A 19,331-nucleotide genomic window follows, 5' to 3' on the forward strand; every position below is an offset into this window, starting at 1 on the left:
ACTCATTTTACTTTTTTAGAAAGAAATTACCTGTAGAACAGCCTCAGGCAGGTGCTTTAGGAGGCACTGCAGAAGAAGGCACTGTTATCATAGGAGATGACAGCTGCATGTGTGTTACCATCCCTGAAGACCTTCTAGTGGGACAAGATGTAGGGGTAGAAGATAGTGGTATTGATGATCCTGACCCTGGGTAGGCCTAAACTAATGTGTATGTTTGTGTTTTCATTTTTAACAAAAAAGTTTAAAAGGAAAAGAATAAATTTTAAAAATAGAAAAAATCTTATAGAATAAGAATAGAAAGAAAATATCTTTGTAGAGCTGTACAATGTGTTTGTGTTTTAAACTAAGTGCTTATAAAACAGTCAAAAAGCTAAAAATAATTTAAAACTTTATAAAGTTAAAAAGTTACAGTAAGATGGTGAAACCCCATCTCTACTAAAAATACAAAAATTAGTGAGGCGTGGTGGTGGGCGCCTGTAATCCCAGCTACTCAGGAGGCTGAGGCAGAGAATTGCTTGAACCTGGGAGGCGGAGGTTGCAGTCAGTCAGGATTGCACCACTGCACTCCAGCCTGGCGACAGAGCGAGACTCCATCTCAAAAGAAAAAAAAAAAGTTACAGAAAGATATGGTTAATTTATTATTGAAGAAATATGTTTTCTCATAAATTTAGTGTAGCCTAAGTGTACAGTGTTTATAAAGTCTACTGTAGTGTACAGTAGTGTCCTAGGCCTTCACATTCACTCACCACAGACTCACTAATTCACCCAGAGCAACCTCCAGTCCTGCAGGTGCCATTCATGGTAAATTCCCTACACAGGTACACCATTTTTTATTTTTTATACCATCTTTTTATAATATCTTTTCTATGTTTAGATACATTTAGATACACAAATACTTACCATTGTGTTATAATTGCCTCTAGTATTCAGTACAGTAACATGCTGTACAGATTTGTAGTCCAGGAGCAACAGGCTATACAGTTTGAATATTCCTTACCTGAAATGCTTAGGACGGAAGTGTTTCCATTTTGGATTTTTTTCAGATTTTGAAATATTTGCATTATATATACTTACTGGTTCAGCATCCCAAAGCTGAAAATCCAAAAATCCAAAATCTGAAATCCTAAATGTCCCAAACAGCATTTCCTTTTAGTATCATATCAGCACTCAAAATGTTTTGAATTCTGAAGCATTTTGGATTTCAGATTTTCAGATTAGGGATACTCAACCCATCCACACAGCCTAGGTGTGTAGTAGGCTACACAATTCCAGGTTTATGCAAGTACATTCAATTATGTTCGCACAACAATGAAATCACCTAACAACACATTTATCAGAATGTATCCCCATCATTAAGCAATGTATGACTGTATATAATAAAGAGTATACATGGAAAAATATATTCCTGTTTTTTATTACAAGAGCTCATATAGTCGAACTAAGCTAAGTGTGCAAGTGATGTTAACTATCCTATTTCCTCACTACACAATCTTAAATCCTTGTATCCAACTTTTACCCCTCACTGTACTTAAAACACTCTCTTAAAAAAATACTTTCTTCTAGCCCTCAAATAAAAAGTCCTGTTATTAGTTCCTATTATTTCTACTGCAATCAACACTGCTGAGTATTTTTCTTAAAATACCATTTTCCTGATTTCTGAGATATTTTGCTTTCCTGTTTTTCCTTCTATTTTCTGAACGATTTCTTCTCTATCTCCTCCTTCATTGATTCTACTTATTTCCACATCCCAAAATGCAGATAAAAATCAACTGTTCCTTTATCTTCTCTCTACATTCACTCCTTCTATATTCTCTTCCTTAATATTACCTACTATCTGTCTCAACAATTTCTCTGCTAGGCTTATCATCCATGTTTTTGCAGATGGGAGAACTGAAATATTGAGGGGTTAGGTGACTCATATAAGGTCACACAACTAGTAACTGAGACAGTCAGGATCTGAGCATAGGTAGTTTTGCTCTGGTGTAACCACTACCACCTCCAACAGTAGTCAGTGGAGGCATGACTGCAACATCAACTTAAATTGATCATAAAATTTCCATTTCTTCCTCCTAAAAGTAGCTCTCTTCCAGACTTCTCCATTTCTATCAATGGCAACATCATTTACATTAATTAGGAATGATTTTGTTGCAAGTGACAAAGAAAGAAATAATAGAAAACAATAACAACAATGTCAAATAATACGAACTGTTTTCACCAGTCTGACATTGCTACTTTGATTAATTGATGTCAGATGAACAGCTTCTACAATTCTCTTGGCCTTTCTCTCTGAATCAAATAGGACTGTTGAAACCCCAAGTGTTTAGTTTAAATTCAAGGAAGGGGCAGGTAGATGTAAGAGGACAGCACTGCATCTACATCCCATTACAGCGGGAGAGCAAAAGCGTTCCCAGAAACTTCCAGCACACACCCACTTATATTTCACTTACACCAAACTGTTTCTAAAGAAATAGGAGACTAGAAAAGTGAGTATTTGGTGGGTACTGTCACTGCAAACAAAATCAGGATTCTTTAGCAAAAAAGAAAGAGGGATGAGTATTGAACAGATAACCAATGGTGTTTGTACACCATTCAGAGATGAGAACCACAATAAAAATAAAACCGGCTCATGTGCTTAGGAAGGACTGGAAGGTTTCTTTAAGATGTGTTGTCAGAAAAGACCAAGCTGCAACCTGAATAACCAGCAGTCCCCAACCTTTCAGGAACAAGGGACTGATTTCATGGAAGACAATTAATTTCTCCACGGACTGAGGGGGTGGGGATGGATTCAGGATGATTCAAGTGCATTACATTTATTGTGTACTTTATTTATATTATTACATTGCAATATATAATATATATATAATATATATAATGAAATAATTACACAACTCACTATAATGTAGAATCAATGGGAGCCCTGAGCTTGTTTTCCTGCAACTAGACTGTCCCATCTGGGGATGATGGGAGACAGTGACAGATCATCAAGCCTTAGATTCTCATAAGGAGCATGCAACCTAGATCCCTTGCATATGCAGTTCACAATAGGGTTCACACTCTTATGAGACTCTAATGCCACCGCTGATCTGACAGGAGGCAGAGCTCAGGCGGTAATGCGAGTAGTGATGGGGAATGGCTGTAAACACAGAGGAAGCTTCGCTCGCTAACCCGCCGCTCACCTTCTGCTTGCGGCCTGGTTCCTAACAGGCCACAGACTTGTACGAGTCCATGGTCCAGGGGTTGGGGGCCCCTATGAATGACAATAAGGAGCCAGACATAAAAGTTCTGGGCGAAGAGCACTCTAGGCAGGGAAATCAGAGTGCAAAGGTCCTAGGATGCCAGCACACTTTGCATGTTCAAAGAACAGAAAGCAAGCCAGCGTGGCTTGCAGGTAGAGGAAAACAGTAAGGATGGTACACAAGGGCCAGATCACTCAGGTCCCTATAAGCTAAATTAACACATGATTTGGGTTTCACTGTTCCCTTAAACAGACTACCTCAGAAACATCCTACCATAGATTTCCCCCAACATTTGACCTTGGTGGTTCTGCTCAGGATGTTTCTATCATCTAGTCATCCTTCATACTTCTTGTCTGATTGTACCAAACTCCATCAGTAAAGTTCCAGTCCAAGTTCCACTGACAACTATCTCACTCTACAGTGATTATTCCCTTCTCCAAAGTCCTATACATTTGTCTAGTATAATGTAAGGATCACAAACATGCACTGTGGAGTTGGACAGTATCAGTTCAAAACTTGGCTGATACTTATTAACTGTTTAACCCTGGGCAAATTACTATACCTGTCTCATTTTCCTTAGCTGTAAAATGCCAGTAATGATAGTATCTATCTCACAGAGTTGTTGTGCAGATTAAATCAGCTAATATATGTAAAGTACTTAGAGGATTGCCTGGCATCTAATGTGTTGGCTTTATCATTATTATTGAACTATCATAATATTAGTCTTTTGGCATTTAATTGTACAGTCATTTATCTTTAACCTCCATTTCATGTCTCCCCAAATAAACTATAAGCTGCTGAAGATTTCAAAAGAACTCAGAGTTTCTATCATTAGATCCTGGAAGTAAAAAAGACCTTTGAAATTTAAAAAGTCACTCAGATTCCATGTGGAAAACACAGAACTAGAAGGAGGACCTCTAGGTGAACACAAGCCTGAAACACTAAAGTGATTTCAAAAAGACCTTTACCAAAATAGTGATGGGCATGGGAAACTGTGTACCACTGGAGAAAATGGGAGTAACTGTCCTACAAGGGGAAACAACCCTATTATCTTACTCTATAAGACTACAGAGCAAACCTATTCTCTTACTCTATAAGACTACATACAGGCTGATTTCGATTCACCAAAAGAAGAAATTTTTTAACAATAAGGGTCTATCTGAAAACTGAAAATACTTCCAGGAAAAGTCATTAGCTCACTATAACCTGAAATAAAGATTAGATACTCAACTGTCTGGAACATGGACTGATGTATAAATAGGAGACTATACAGCATAGTGCTTATGAGCACACAGTCTTGAGTTACTGTCTCAGGTGAATCGCAGTACCACCGTTTATTAGTTGTGGCCTTTGTCAACACTGCTAAACCTTTCTAAATGTAAGATTCCTTATCTGTAAAATGGAGACAAAAGTACCTATCTCAGAAGGTTTGGTTGGTTAAGTGAGATAATATACCATAGGTGAAGACTCAACAAATGTTAGCTTTGGACTGAATAACTTCTAAGATCTCAGGGATTCAATGGCTATCACATAAATTGTGTTTTGCAGCTAGAAGACAACTGGCCACATGTAAATTTTTCCCCTGTGCTGATATGCATTCCATAATCAAATAATTCATTCCCTAGTACATTTTCATTTGTGATTTCCTGTCCTCAAACACCAGCGCTACTAGGTAATAAGTTTAACAATGAACAGGTAATGTTTATCCTTGAATTACCAAATGATTATTTAATAATCATTAAATTGAGAACAAATGAAAAAAATAAGAATAAAAGGGGGTATGAGATAAAATAAAAAATAATCTACATCAGGCCATTTACAGCACAGCAGAGCAGGGGAAATACAACCTAAGTTTGTGAGTTAGGAAGGAGATGTGTTGGGATACCCATGAAAAGTAAGCAAATTCATCTTGCAGAACTTGGAGAGCAACAGTACAGAACGGCCAAAGACGTCATGGAAAGCAGAGGTGAGACCCAAAACTAAAAATAAGGAAACTGATAAAAACTTGTATGAACTCAATTCCCAGGTCCCTCCTTGCAACCAACACCCTTCTTCACCCCCCTCTCCAGCCATCCCCCATATACAAAAATAAAGATTTATTATTTGGAAAAACTGAATAGATAATGATATGAACTCCAGTACACCAGACACAGTGATGACTTCAGAAGCTGAGTAATTAAGTGTCAGTCTAAAAACAGGAAACCGTAGGGTCCTCAGTATCCTTCACTTCCTGCTCCTGGAGCTCGAACAGACAACATATATTCATTCCACAGGCTCTTAAGAGACGGCAAAACTTTTCTTTGAGAAAACGAAACAACTCCAGAGAAAAGACCACCACTTACTAACATGTAAGGGTCACCCAACAAAAAGGCAAGCTCATTACATGATCATCCTAGTATGAAAGTTAACAGCTAAAAAGCCAAGCTCAAACATACAGAGCTTCTACTCAGCTTTTTAGTGCCTTACTATTAAATATAAACAGAGAGAAGGTCACTAGTCATTTGGGGGAAAGCGTATAAAGAAAAACCAGATGATTAAAAGAAAAAACAGCTGGACGTGGTGGCTCACGCCTGTAATCCCAGCACTTTGGGAGGCCGAGGCGGGAGGATCACAAGGTCAGGAGATCGAGACCATCCTGGCTAACACGGTGAAACCCCGTCTCTACTAAAAATACAAAAAATTAGTCGGGCATGGTGGCAAGTGCCTGTAGTCCCAGCTACTCGGGAGGCTGAGGCAGGTGAATGGCATGAACCAGGAGGCGGAGCTTGCAGTGAACCCAGATCGTGCCACTGCACTCCAGCCTGGGTGACAGAGCAAGACTCTGTCTGAAAAAAAAAAAAGAAAGAAAAAGAGAAAAGAAAAAACAAAACCATGAAAGAGTCCAGAAGGAAGCATAAACAACAAAAGAAACAGAAGAAAACCTCGAAATTACTATTTTATAGTAATTACAAAATTACAATAAAAATTACTATAATTAATTTTCTAGGGGAAAAGAGAAAATACATCCATAAGAAAGAAAGGAATTCTATGAAAAAGGAATAGAAAAAATATCAATAACAACTAAAAATGTAAGCAGCCTAATTGAAATTTAAGAACAACAGAATAGGTAGAAGGTAAAGCAGAGGAAATCTTTCAGTACAAAAATATGAAGACCATGAGAAACAAAAGGAAAAAAGAGAAAAACTAGGGAGCAATTCAGAAGGTCCAAACTGTATAATAAGAGTTCCAGAAGGTAAGAATAAAGAAAACAGAGGAAATGATTATTTTTAATTTCAAAGACATTTCCCATAATGGAAGAAAGCAGGACAATCAATGACAAAGAATGCAAACCAAGACACATAATGAAGCTTCAAAATATTAGGGATAAATAATTGTAACTGGCCGGGTACAGTGGCTCATGCCTGTAATCCCAGCACTTTGAGAAGCTGAGGCAGGAGGATTGCATGAGCCCAGGAGTTCACGACCAGCCAGGCCAACATAGTGAAACCCTGTCTCTACAAAAAATGTAAAAATTAGCTGTTGTGGTGGTACACACCTGTGGTCCCAGCTAGTCAGGAGGCTGAGGTGGGAGGATTGCTTGAGACCACGAGGTCGGGGCTGCAGTGAGCTATGATTGCACCACTGCACTCCAGCCTGGGCAACATAGCAAGATCCTGTCTCAAAAGTAAAAATAACAGTAATAATTATAGCTAACACGTTAGTGCTCCTATAAACCAAGCACTAGTCTATTAAATCTTTAATCCTCATAATGATGTTACAGAGAACGGTGGCTATTAGTATTTTCATTCCATGAGAAAACCGATGCACAAAGAAGTGCAGCAATGCACCTAAAGATACACAGCAATTAGGTGATGGAGCTGGGATTCCAACCTGAAAGCTCTCAGAGAAAAAAAAAAATTTCATTTGGAGTAAAATAATGCAGAATGACATCAAACTTCTCAACAACACTAAATGCTAGAAGGGAGTGGAACAATGCTTCTAAAGTTCAGGGGAAAATTATTTTCATTTTAGAATTCTGTATCCAATTAAATTATCAAGAAATTAAAAGATAAAGCTGGTCGACATGCAGGAATTCAAAAAATTTACCATCTATGCATCTTTTTCATAGGAAGGCACTAGAAAATATGCTCCAGCAAGAGAAAGGAATAAACTAAAAGATTCAGAATATAGGAGATCAAATACAGGAAAGTGGCATCAGGAAGTTCCAAACTGACCACTCTGCACCAGGCCTGGAGAACAGTTAAGGTGAGAGTGAATAGAAAACAGGAATGAGCAAATCTCCAGAAAAAAAGAGATTTTTCCTATGTTTATAATTACGAAAAACTTACCGCTAGGTGGTTGACAGATATAACTGAACATTTAGAAAAAAAATAAATAGGTAAAAACAGAACTAAGGAAATGAAAAAAGGGGGAAGGAGTACTAACTCTAAGAAATACAAAGGATAGGAAAAAAGAAATGTAATCATAGCACATTATGTGATTAGTAAACAATATTATGGAGGCATAATGTGAACACTGAATAGTGACTGACCAAAATCTATGTTATAACTGTAGTGGGAGTATGGCTAGGAGAAGAGAAACCAGGTGAAAGGGTGTGGGAAGAGAGTTAAATCCTCAAGTACTATAACTAAAAAATAACAAAGAATGTCTACAGTGGACTAATCAAGAAACTGCAGAATAAGCACATTACAGCAGGTTCCCAAATAATGTCATTTTGTTCAACATTGTGTGATTATAATGTTCATGAAGAAAAAAAATCAATTCCCAGCCAGAGCCACTATCTGTGTGAAGTTTGCACATTCTCCTCATGCCTGTGTAAGGAGGTTACTCCAAGTTCTCCAGTTTCCTTTCACATCCCAAACATGTGCACATGAGGTGAGCTGGTGTGTCTGCACTGATCCGGTCTGGGAGAATAATGGTGTGTGTATGAGTATACCTTACTCCGGGTAGCTTCCCACCTTGCGTCCTGAGCCTCCAGAATAGCCTCTGGCCACCTACAACCTGAACTGAATAGGCCAGCTGGAGAATGAACGAATGAATGAATGAATGAATGAATACAAATTATTGCCAAATAAAAATGTGTAAGGTATACAACAATCACACAAATGCTTGACAATAAACACACGGTAACAAGGCACTCAATAAGCCTGCCAGATTTGTGATTGTTCTGGAACTGTGTGGTGGTAGGAGGTGCTTCTTACAATTTTCGCTTTGCAAACTATTCCTTGATTTAACCCACCACCACGACTGCTGTTGCTCACTGATCCACCAACAATTGTAAGATAAACAATTATCTTACATTCCTTTTTTTCTAAGCTTTGTTTTTCTTGGAGTTAGTATTCCCACTCCTTTTTCATTTCCTTAGTTCTCTTTGTAGCTATTTATTTTTTTTAAATGTTCGGTCATCTCTGTGAAATATCTCAATCTTTCTTAAATACAAGTACAGCTCACATTTATTTCAATGTTTAATAGTAGAAGTATTTAAGTCTTTATTTGTAAGTTTGGTGATGCTTCTGTGACAAGAACTATGTCTTAGGAACTTAACTCTTGTTTATATCAATTACCCTATGGTAAAACCAGTTTCATTTTATATCATTTCACTTAAAGTTACAGTTTCCAAGAACCTATCAATGATGTTAAGGGGAGACTTATTGTTCTTAGAAATGCAGAGTTAAAATTCTAAATAAATAGCTAAAAGAGTTAAAAGTGAATATACCTGAGGAGGTATTCTTTGGAGTGGGAAGTAAAATGGCAAGGGACTCCTGATTTTCAGCATAAGCCTTTTATCGCAATTTCCATTTTTAAAGTTAGTGTATGTACTACTTTAATAAATATGAAAACTAATTTTTTGAACAAAACGTATTTTGAGCTGTGCACTGAATAAAAGGACTATTCCAAGTTTTAAGATAAATCCACAGCAATTTAAGGAAAATAGAAGAACTAGGTAAAAACACACTGTAGATTTTCTATAACTCAATCACTGACCTCTTTACTAACTTATAAGACAACTTTATAACAAAGTCTTTTTAATTCATTTCTTCATTCAACAAATATGATTTACTGACCTTCTACAATGTGATAGCCAGTGCTAAGCACTGGGGATACAAAAAGAAACAAAACCAACAAAATCCTTCCCTTGTTGAGATGACATTCCAGTGGAATAAACAGATGATAGATAACTAAACAGAATGTGTGTGTGTGTGTGTGTGTGTGTATATATATATATATATATATATACACATGATATAGCAGAATATATACGTATATGTGTATAGTGATATGTGCTAAGGAGAAAAATAAAACAATGAAGGAAGGGAATTACGAAGTATAAAGGGTGCCCAGGGAAGGCCTAAGAATGTGACACTTGAGTAAAGATCTGAAAGAAGGGAGAGAACCATGAGAATATCTGTAGGAAGAGAATGCCAGGCACAGGAAACAAACGAAACCCATGAAACAGGGGCGGGCACTGATCATTTTCAAGGAGACTAGTGTGGCTGGACTTGAGAGAGTTAGGGAAAATGGTAGGGAATGAGTTCAAAGAGGCAGCAGGGAGAAGCAGAGATTCCATTTATATAAAGCCTTGTGGGTTTGTAAGAGTTTGGGCTTTTACTCTGAGTTAAAAAGCTACTGTAAGGTTCTTTAAAAAATTAACACAATCTTAGTTACATTCTAAACAAAATCACTCTGGTGGCTATGTTGATTCTAGACTGTAGACAGAGCAAGGGAGATCAGTTAGGGAGCTACCGCAATAATCTCAAGGAAGATGTGAGGATGGGCCAGGGTAATAATGAGAGTGGTGAGAAATTATCAAATTCTAAGTATATTTTAAAGAAGAGATGATGGGATTTGCTGATGCATACGACATGGGGTTTGTGAGACAGAGCAAGGGATCCAGTTTTTAGGCTGAGCACCCAGGAAAATGGAGTTGTCATTTATTTAGTAACCAAATTATTTTCATTTGTTATTTTACTTTATTTTATAATTTACTTCAGTACCATAATTTCTTTGGATGAACAGAAGATAAAACTTTAATCTCATGTCTCTCTCTAAATAGTACTCGTAAAATTCTAATGAAATAGAAACAAAACTTCTGTGTTAAAAATTTTTTAAATATTTTTAGTTTATAGTCACACCTTACACCTTAAAAGAAATAACTAAAACAAGTATTTTATAAATATACTAATTAGGAGCATCATAATGACGTAGCTTGTATCAAATCAACCCTACCACCAAGAACCACCACAAGAAATGGATAAAGTACAGCCAGGTGCAGTGGCTCACGCCTGTAATCCTAGCACTTTGGGAGGCTGAGGTGGGTGATCACCTGAGGTCAGGAGTTTGAGACCAGCCTAGCCAACATGGTGAAACACCAGCTCTACTGAAAACACAAAACTTAGCTGGGCGTGGTGGCAGGCACCGGTAATCCTAGCTACTCAAGAGGCTGAGGCATGAGAATCACTAGAATCCGGGAGGCAGAGGTTGCAGTGAGCCAAGATCATACCGCTGCACTCCAGCCTTGGGGATAGAGTGAGACTCTGTCTCCAAAAAAAAAAAGATAAAGTATGATAGATAAAACAACTGTTGGAAAGCATCTGAGAGCAATTAAAACAATTTAAGTCTTGAGAAATAAAAATCTTAGAGAGGCAAAGTCTATTAAGAAATTAAAGAAGCCAGAGATAATGGAATAAATATCTTTAAGACACTGAAAGAAAACAACTGTTAACATGGAATTCTATATCCAGTGAAAATATCCTTCAACAACAAAGGCAAGCTCTTCCTCTTCCCTTCCCCTCCCAAACAATTCATTTTTAAAGCCACTAGACGGGGCTGGGCAAAGCAGGTATGCATGCCCGGGTGGAGGAAGTCATTCTGGTCAACTGGGTATGTTGAAGACAGACTGGAACCTGGCAGGCAGCAGACATCACTTTAACCAAGGGGTCAAAGTTAGCATCACCAATAAAGAAACAATAAAAATCGCATGCCAATCACCAAGAAGCAGTCAGAAAAACATAGCATCACTTCGGTGATATATCTGGCAAAGATGTATAACCTGAAATTAATGATGAAACTGTATAGACAAACCCAAATTGAGAGGACAATCTACAAAATTTTCAAAAGTGTCCTGTAAAAAAACTAAGAAACATGTATCCTGTTATCTTCAAAAATATAATGTGAAAATCAAAAAAGATGATTAACTGTTCTAGATTAAAGAAGATTTAAGACATATAAATGTAACGTATTATTGTGAACTCAATCTTTTTGCCACCTAGAGCATTACTGGGACAACTGGTGAAACCTGAATAGTTTCTTGGGGATTAAATGGTGATAATGTACAATGCCACTTTCCTGATTCTGATAGTTATATTGTGGTTATGTAGGAGAATGTCTTTATTTCTAAGCAAGAAGTGCACACTCAACTATTCAAGGCTAATGGGGCATCATGCTAGCAACTTATTCTCAAATGGTTCAGGAAAAAAAATTATTTGTATTATATTTACAACTTTTCTATAAATTTGCTATTGTTTCCATTTTTAAATGAAGGCATAAAAAAGATGTGTTCAAACAAAAGCTGAGAGAATTTATCACCAGGTAACAGCATTAAAAGAAATAATAAAGAAAGTTCTTCAGAGACAACCAAAATGATCCCAAAAGGAAACAGAGTAAAACAGGGAAAAAATGAAGGGCATCAGAAAGGGTAATACTGACTCTTTAAAACACAATGCCTTGTGGAATTTAAAATCCTACAGGACTCAAGTTTTTGATGACACAAAGTACAAAAACAGAATTTAAGGTAAGAAATATTACTAAGAGATAGAGGAACATTTAAAGTTGTAATTCAACAGGAAGACCTAACAGTCCTAAGTTTGTATGTAACTAATAGCAAAGCCTCAAAATGTATAAAACAAACAAACAAAAAAGAACTTAAAGGAGAAACAGATAACCCTACCATCACAATAGGAGGCTTTTATAACATGTCTTTCTGTAATTTAAAAACCATACGGGAAAGAAAAAAGAACGTAAAAGATTTCAACAACATAATTAACTACTCAGACATGAGGGGAGGTAGGGAGGAAGATTATTAATAGAAGATTAGACACAGTGTTAAATAGAACTATTCCATAGAGATGCTGAAGTCTGAAGAAGGCAGAGAACGGAAGAGTGGTTGTTTTGGAGGCACTTCCAGTAAACCTGACTTCATCATACTCATCTGACCTTCAAGTTTTCCACTCTCAACTCTCCCGGACCATTTGCCTCCCTGTCCACAGGGATTTCCACAGTTGACCATTTCAATGAAATAAAAGATACTACTAAACTGACTTGAAATTCTGCTCTCCCCATCACGCCAAACTCTACTGTTCACTTTACCTACTCCTAATTCATGGCTTCCAAGAGTCTTAAAGCAAGACATGAAACTCTATTAGGTCCATTATGATTAGAAAGACACTCACTCTTCTCCTGGTGATTTTTTACTCATTGTGTGGTAGATTTAAATAGGGCAGGTTTCATGGGCATGTTAAGATCCTTACAAAAAATGCAGTGAATATATACTATTAAACGTTTTTTGCACTCCCGAAATTAAATTATGTCTCTTCTATTTTTCTTTCTCATGACACTGTATTTTGTTCTCGATGAAACTTTTAATTTTTGTTATACACTTGTGTGTTTAATGTCCACTGGACTATAAGTTCATGAAGCCAGGAGTCACAACTATCTTGTTTACCACTGCATATCCAGCTCCAGACAGACATTCAACAAAATGAACACTTACTATGAGCTGAGCACCGTTCCAGATGCTTTAGGATATGTCAGTGCTTCGACTTATGGTTTCTGTTTGTTTTTTATTTATTCTCAATGCTTCAGTAAGACTTATGCTTTTTTTGTTCTGTTTTGTTTGAGACAAAGTCTCACTCTCTCGCCCAGGCTGGAGTGCAATGGCACAATCTTGGCTCACTGCACCCTCCACCTCCCGGGTTCAAGTGATTTTCATGCCTCAGCCTCCTGAGTAGCTGGGACTACAGGCACACACCACCATGCCTGGCTAATTTTTGTATTTTTAGTAGAGACGGAGTTTCACCATGTTGGCCAGACTGGTTTTGAACTCCTGACCTCAGGTGATCTGGCCACCTCGACCTCCCAAAGTGCTGGGGTTACAGGTGTGAGCCACTGTGCCCTGCCCAGTATGACTTATGTTTTGAAAGAATTACCAGGGCTGCTGAATTGAGAACCAGCTAGAGGCAGGGAAGTGAGGCTTGGAAACTACATAAGAGATCACTGAAGTAACAATAGTGTCTCAGACCAGTGTTGCAAGAGCAGTAGGGAAGGTGGTGAAAAGTGGTCTGATTCTAGATATACTTTGAATATATAAGTTGTTATGAGATGTGAGAGAGAGAAGGGAGGTAAGAATAATCCAAGGCTTTGGCCTGAGCAGACAGTGGATAAATTTGCCATCAAATGAGACAAGGAAAACTGTGAGCAAAACAGGCTTCAGAAGGAAGATCAGGAATTTGATTTTGGAAACGTACGCCAGATGTATAAGGGACACTGAATAGCAACTGGACATTATAATATAAAATTTGGAAAACAATTTTGGGCTAAAGATACGATCTTGGACTATAACTGATATTTAAAGCTATATGACTGCATGAGATCATCAAGATAAAGAAGATATCAGAACTAAAGGATAAGCCCTAAGCTATTCCAACATTAAGAGGCTGGGGAAGAAAGCAGGCAAAGAAGACTAAAGAAGGAGCAACCAGTGAAGAATGAGAAAAACCAAAAGAGTTTGGTGTCCTGGAAGCCAATGTGAAGAAGGTGTAGGAGGGTGAAGTGGATGTTCACCTACATCAAATGCTTCTCTTATGACAAGTAGAATGAACTCTGAGATTCGACCAATGGACTTGGCAATGTAGGGTCATTAGTGACCTTGAAGAGGAATTCTGGTGGAGTCATAGGGATGAAAGCACTCAAGTATTTGCTGACTAAATGAATCACCATATTAATGAACTATTAATTTGTTCCCCTGGTCACCTAGATGTAAAACAGACTTGTCTGTGAGCTCTCTCTTTCCCTCACCACTTTCTAAGTGGCTGTCTTACTGATTCTACCTTTGGGAGGCTGACACAGGAGGATCACCTGAGGTCAGGAATTCAAGACCAGCTTGGTCAACATGGTGAAACCCTGTGTCTACTAAAAATACAAAAATTAGCCAGGCGTGGTGGTGCACACCTGTAATCCCAGCTTCTAGGGAGGCTGAGGCAGGAGAATTGCTTGAACCCGGGAGGTGGAGGTTGAAGTGAGCCAAAATCGCGCCCCTGCACTCCAGACTGGGTGACTGAGCAAGACTCCATCTCAAAAAAATAAATAAATAAAAATAAATAAAACATATACAAGTTCTAAATGTGAAACATAAAACTTCTGGAAGGAGTATAGGAGAATATGTTTATGACTTTTGCTTATTAAAGATTTCTTTGATACAAAATTCAAAAACCATAAAAGTATTATTAATTTGACTATATTAAAATTAAAGACACAATTAACAAGTAAAAATAGCGGCCTAGAAGAATATATTTGTAACGTATAAAGCCAACAAAGCAGTAGTATCTAGAATTGTAAAGATTTCCTTCATATCAAATAGCCCCATAAAAAAATAGAGAAAAAGAATGAATGGGAAATTCACAAAAGAGGAAACAAATGGGCCAATAAACTTTGATTAAATATTCAACCTTAGTATCAATCAGGGAAATATAAATTAAAACTACAAAGAGGTACTATTCATATCCACGAGATTGGTTAAAATTTTAAAGTTTGACAATATCAAGTGTTGATAAGGATGTTAAGAAATTCTCATATACTCGTTGGCATGATCACTCTGGAGAGTATTTAACAACATACAGCAAATCTAAAAATATGCTTATCTTATGACCCAGAAATTCCACTGTAATGTATCTAGTATATCTAATGTAACCCTACTTAAAGTATTATATATGCACAAAGAGATATGTACAAGAATATTATTTAAAACATTATTTGTAATTAAACAAATATAACAAGGAGTTTTAAGTTCTCAGAAACAAGCCAGATGACCATCAAAGAAAGAAAGTTTAAATAAAAAGAGTGTATTACAGAATGGACCACTATTCAGCTGTTTAAATGAATAAGCTAGATCAACATGTACGGTTACATAGATAATCTCTAACTCACTGTTAAATAAAAGATAATCTCTAACTCACTGTTAAATAAAAATGTTGTAGATGAATATATATCTCTTTATATAAAAATATCATTAACAAAAAATTTAATAAATGTAAGATAATATGTGTTGTTTATGGATATATAAAGTATGGGTATGATACACTAATTCAGGATAGTGATTACCACTGAGAAGGAAGAAAAGGAATAAGATTGGTGGAAGATAACACACTTATTAATTATATATGTAACTTTCTTAAGCTCAGTGGTAACACATGGGTATTTACTATATTATTCTCTATATTTCTGTATGCCTGAAATTTTAAAATTAATTTAACAAAATCAACATATTACTAAAGTACAACTTCTTCAGCTTTAATTCAAGATTCTCCATAGCATTATTCTAATCTACTTTTCTAGACTCTTCCTTCAGTATTTCCTATAACAGTGTTTCCCAAAACTCAGAGACTTATATACCCCTTTCACTATCATGATTAATGAATATTTTTCTTTTCATCATTTTTAACTTAAATAGCCTTGTACAAATCAATAAGTCACACATTTAATATGCCAGTTAATGTTAAGTATTAAAATGTTTGTCCTAGTGCCACCTAAAAACAACATCAAGTGTCACATCTTGGGTTGCCCTGTCTTATGCAAGTGGTTCTCAAATTTGGCACACAAGACTGTGTGGGAGGCTTGCCAGAAATGGAGACTCCCAGGCCACACCTTTAGGGATTTTGATTCGGGCAGTCAGAAGCAGAAACCCTGCCTAATATGAAGCCTTGGCACCTACCAAGTTGGACTACTTGCCATTCTCTAGACAAACTCTCCACTTTCCTTCTATACTTTTCCTTTTGGTATTTCCTCAGATTGAAGTAACCTTCTCTTTCCCTAAGCCAGTAGAAATTAAGCCTATACTTTAAAGCCCTTCTTAAATATGACCATCACAATAAAGTACTTTGACTTAGATGTGACATCTCTCTCATTTCAACCCTCTTCTTTCCTCTATCAATTTATTTCTATTTCCATATGGATGCTTATCATATTCAATGTAATATATGTCTACTTGTCTTATTTCCCCTACTGAAGTATAAACGTTACTTGAGGATGGAAGTTTTACACCTTGTTCAAAAGCAGAGATTGTATCTTGGTCATTTTGTGCTCTGTATATGATAGTTATGCAGATACTTGCTAGACTGAATTCTGCTAAACACTGAATTGGTTTAACAATTTTTATTAATATTTTAAAATCATATAGCATAAGGAGTTATTCGTTCATAGGGTATTACGAATTAAACATGAGACTCTAGACTACCAGCTTCATTTTCAAAATGAGAAAACTGAAAAGATACATCTTATACAGAAACAAATAATTTTAAGTTATTTTAATTTTTAAGGGTTAAAAAAAATGATTGAACTAAAACTGCCAAATTCAGTTTTTAAGAAAAAAAGGCAAGTGCTTAACTTACAACCTTCCAGGCAAAAGAAACTGTGTTATTAACTGACATGGTGAGTTTTTGATACTGCTACAAAAAGCTATTGACTTAAGAAGAACACTATTATTAAAGCAAAGTTAATTGATTCTTACAAAATTCTCAGTACTTCCAAAAGACATTTCAACATAATTTCTCTTTGCCTTAATGCATATTATTCTGATGCTCAAGAATAATAATTTCTAAGTATTTTTCCAATGTAAAAGCCATAAGTGTCTTTAATTAGAAAATATCAGCACACAACACATTTTTTAATTTTGCTTTTTTTTTTAATTTGGTAATAATAATCTGGTTTGTTTCTATTCCAGGAGTAAACTGCTTTACTGTTTTAAACATATTTATTTTCATCCAGATAGAAAATACATGAATGGAAACAGGGAAATGGGACTTTTTAATGGAAAATGTTCATCAACATCAATAAATATCACAATATCACCTGTATTTGTATACTTTAGCATATACATGATACTTTGTAAAGACAAAGAACTGTCAAACTAAAATATACAAATGCATATACTAATTTCCAGTAATAGGAGGAAAAATGAAAAATATATATTTTGTTATGTTCACCTGGCCTTCCATGTTGAAAAAGGAGAATGAAAAGAGAACAACTGTGAGAAATGAAGAATATGGAATGGTTCCCACATACCTCATTTGTTCCTTTCCTCATTCATTTTCCTGCCACATTCCTGCTAAATTTCCTCTTTCATATGGCAGATCAAGTAAACTAAATCTAGCTTATATGAAACATTTTATTTTTTATCGTTCCATTTTTACATTGTAAAAATAAAATTTCAACTTACTATGTCCACTTTCCTGAATAAAATTAACTGGAAATAAAGCAGTAATAAGTTACTATTATATATAAGTTCCAGTGAAGAATTCTGAGGTCAGGAGTTCGAGACCAGCCTGACCAACATGGAGAAACCCCGTCTCTACTAAAAATACAAAATTAGCCAGGCATGGTGGCACATGCTTGTAATCCCAGCTACTCAGGAGGCTGAGGCAAGATAATTGCTTGAATCTGGGAGGCAGGGGTTGCAGTGAGCCGAGATCGCGCCATTGCACTCCAGCCTGGGCAACAAGAGTGAAACCTAGTCTCAAAAAAAAAAAAAAAAAAAAAAAAAAAAATTCCCAAAAATGACGAGTATTGGTCTTACATACCATAAAATGATAGCCTAACTACTGGTACAAATAAAGAGCTATCAAACTATGTGTATTTCTTTAAAAAGCAGTCTTTTTTTATTTTCTAAAATACTACATAGAGACAGATATTAAGGTTCCATAAATGTTTTAGCAGTACTCAAGGACCAAAAAAATGTAGAAGTATAAATGTAATGAGAAGAAGTTAAATAAACCTCTTTCAAGGATCCTATAAGTAGAATTGATCAGATTAGACAAGCTTACTGGAAGGTAAAAACACAGCTCATTTGATAAAGCAGTTCTGAGAAATCCAAAAATACCATTTCTCTTTTTAAAAAAATCAAAGAAGCACTTGGACTAACAAGAAATAATGCACAATTTGGCTTGATCAAATACTTCATTAATTTTTTTCCTACCCCTAAGGGATTGCCCTTTTAAAATCTTCTTCAAATAGAATATAACCTAATTGCTTGCACCGGTCTAGCGTTTGCAAAAGGATTTTTATTTCAACAGTGCCACCTAGTGGACCAATCAATACTTTCAACTTGTCACTAGATTTCATTTGCCTCAAACGCTAAGATTCCTCAAATGGCTTTATTTTTCAATTCACAATACTCCTAATAATATTAACATTCAAGAGGAAATTTTATAAAAAATCATAATTTACAGGTTTTTGCTTTCTGACAGTCTGTCTCTAATAAAATTAGGTCATTTACAAATATAATATTTTAAATAAAGATACCTTGGTGATTTCTTCAGAAGCTCGTTTGAAGTCCTGAACATTTCGACAGTAAAATCCTATTGTACAGCTGGGATCCATTTTTCGAAAAGACATCTTTTTGGGAGAAGGGCAGTGGAATGTCTGTAATTTTTAAAGTTCTTTAGGATTAATTTATCTTTGATAGACAAGTATATATAAAACTATTATTTAAAATTTTCTATCTAGCTTTTTCCCATCACTATAAACATGATTTTCAAATGGTGTTTTAGTTCATCCTACGCAGATGGTCCTCTCCACTCTGCAAAACTGTAAAATATAAGAGCCAACATTTTTATATATTTAATTCACCAAATTTCAACCTTTTGTGATATTAGTGCCATTCTGCAAAAGAAAGGAAGTGTGTCAAAAGTGGTATGCATTTCTAACACTTGAAAACATGAAAAAGACATGAAAAAAGTATGAGGCTTAGAATCAAGTTAGCCATTTCTATTAAAATGCAGTTAAGTCTGTTTTGTTGGAGATTTTGGGTTAATGTTTATAAACCTT

The 19,331-nt window shown here is 36.0% G+C and overlaps 1 protein-coding gene across 11 annotated transcripts in view; it reads right to left on the bottom strand.

Moving 5' to 3' along the window:
• Positions 1-19,331, bottom strand: part of ATG4C (autophagy related 4C cysteine peptidase) — an 82,570-nt gene that overhangs the window by 4,813 nt on the left and 58,426 nt on the right. For 7 of the 11 annotated variants that reach the window (XM_014345535.4, XM_024925680.4, XM_003809153.5 and 4 more), the window contains exon 10: positions 18,807-18,926. The exons of 3 other annotated variants lie outside the window; for them this stretch is intronic. In XM_014345535.4, coding sequence (XP_014201021.1) covers positions 18,807-18,926 — 120 coding nt within the window. Of the gene's footprint in view, positions 1-30; positions 18,927-19,331 lie in introns of all 11 variants that reach the window. One more of the 11 variants, XR_010110959.1, reaches the window with a different exon arrangement.

This window comes from Pan paniscus, chromosome 1 (assembly GCF_029289425.2).
Source record: "Pan paniscus chromosome 1, NHGRI_mPanPan1-v2.0_pri, whole genome shotgun sequence".
NCBI classification, from domain to species: domain Eukaryota; kingdom Metazoa; phylum Chordata; class Mammalia; order Primates; family Hominidae; genus Pan; species Pan paniscus.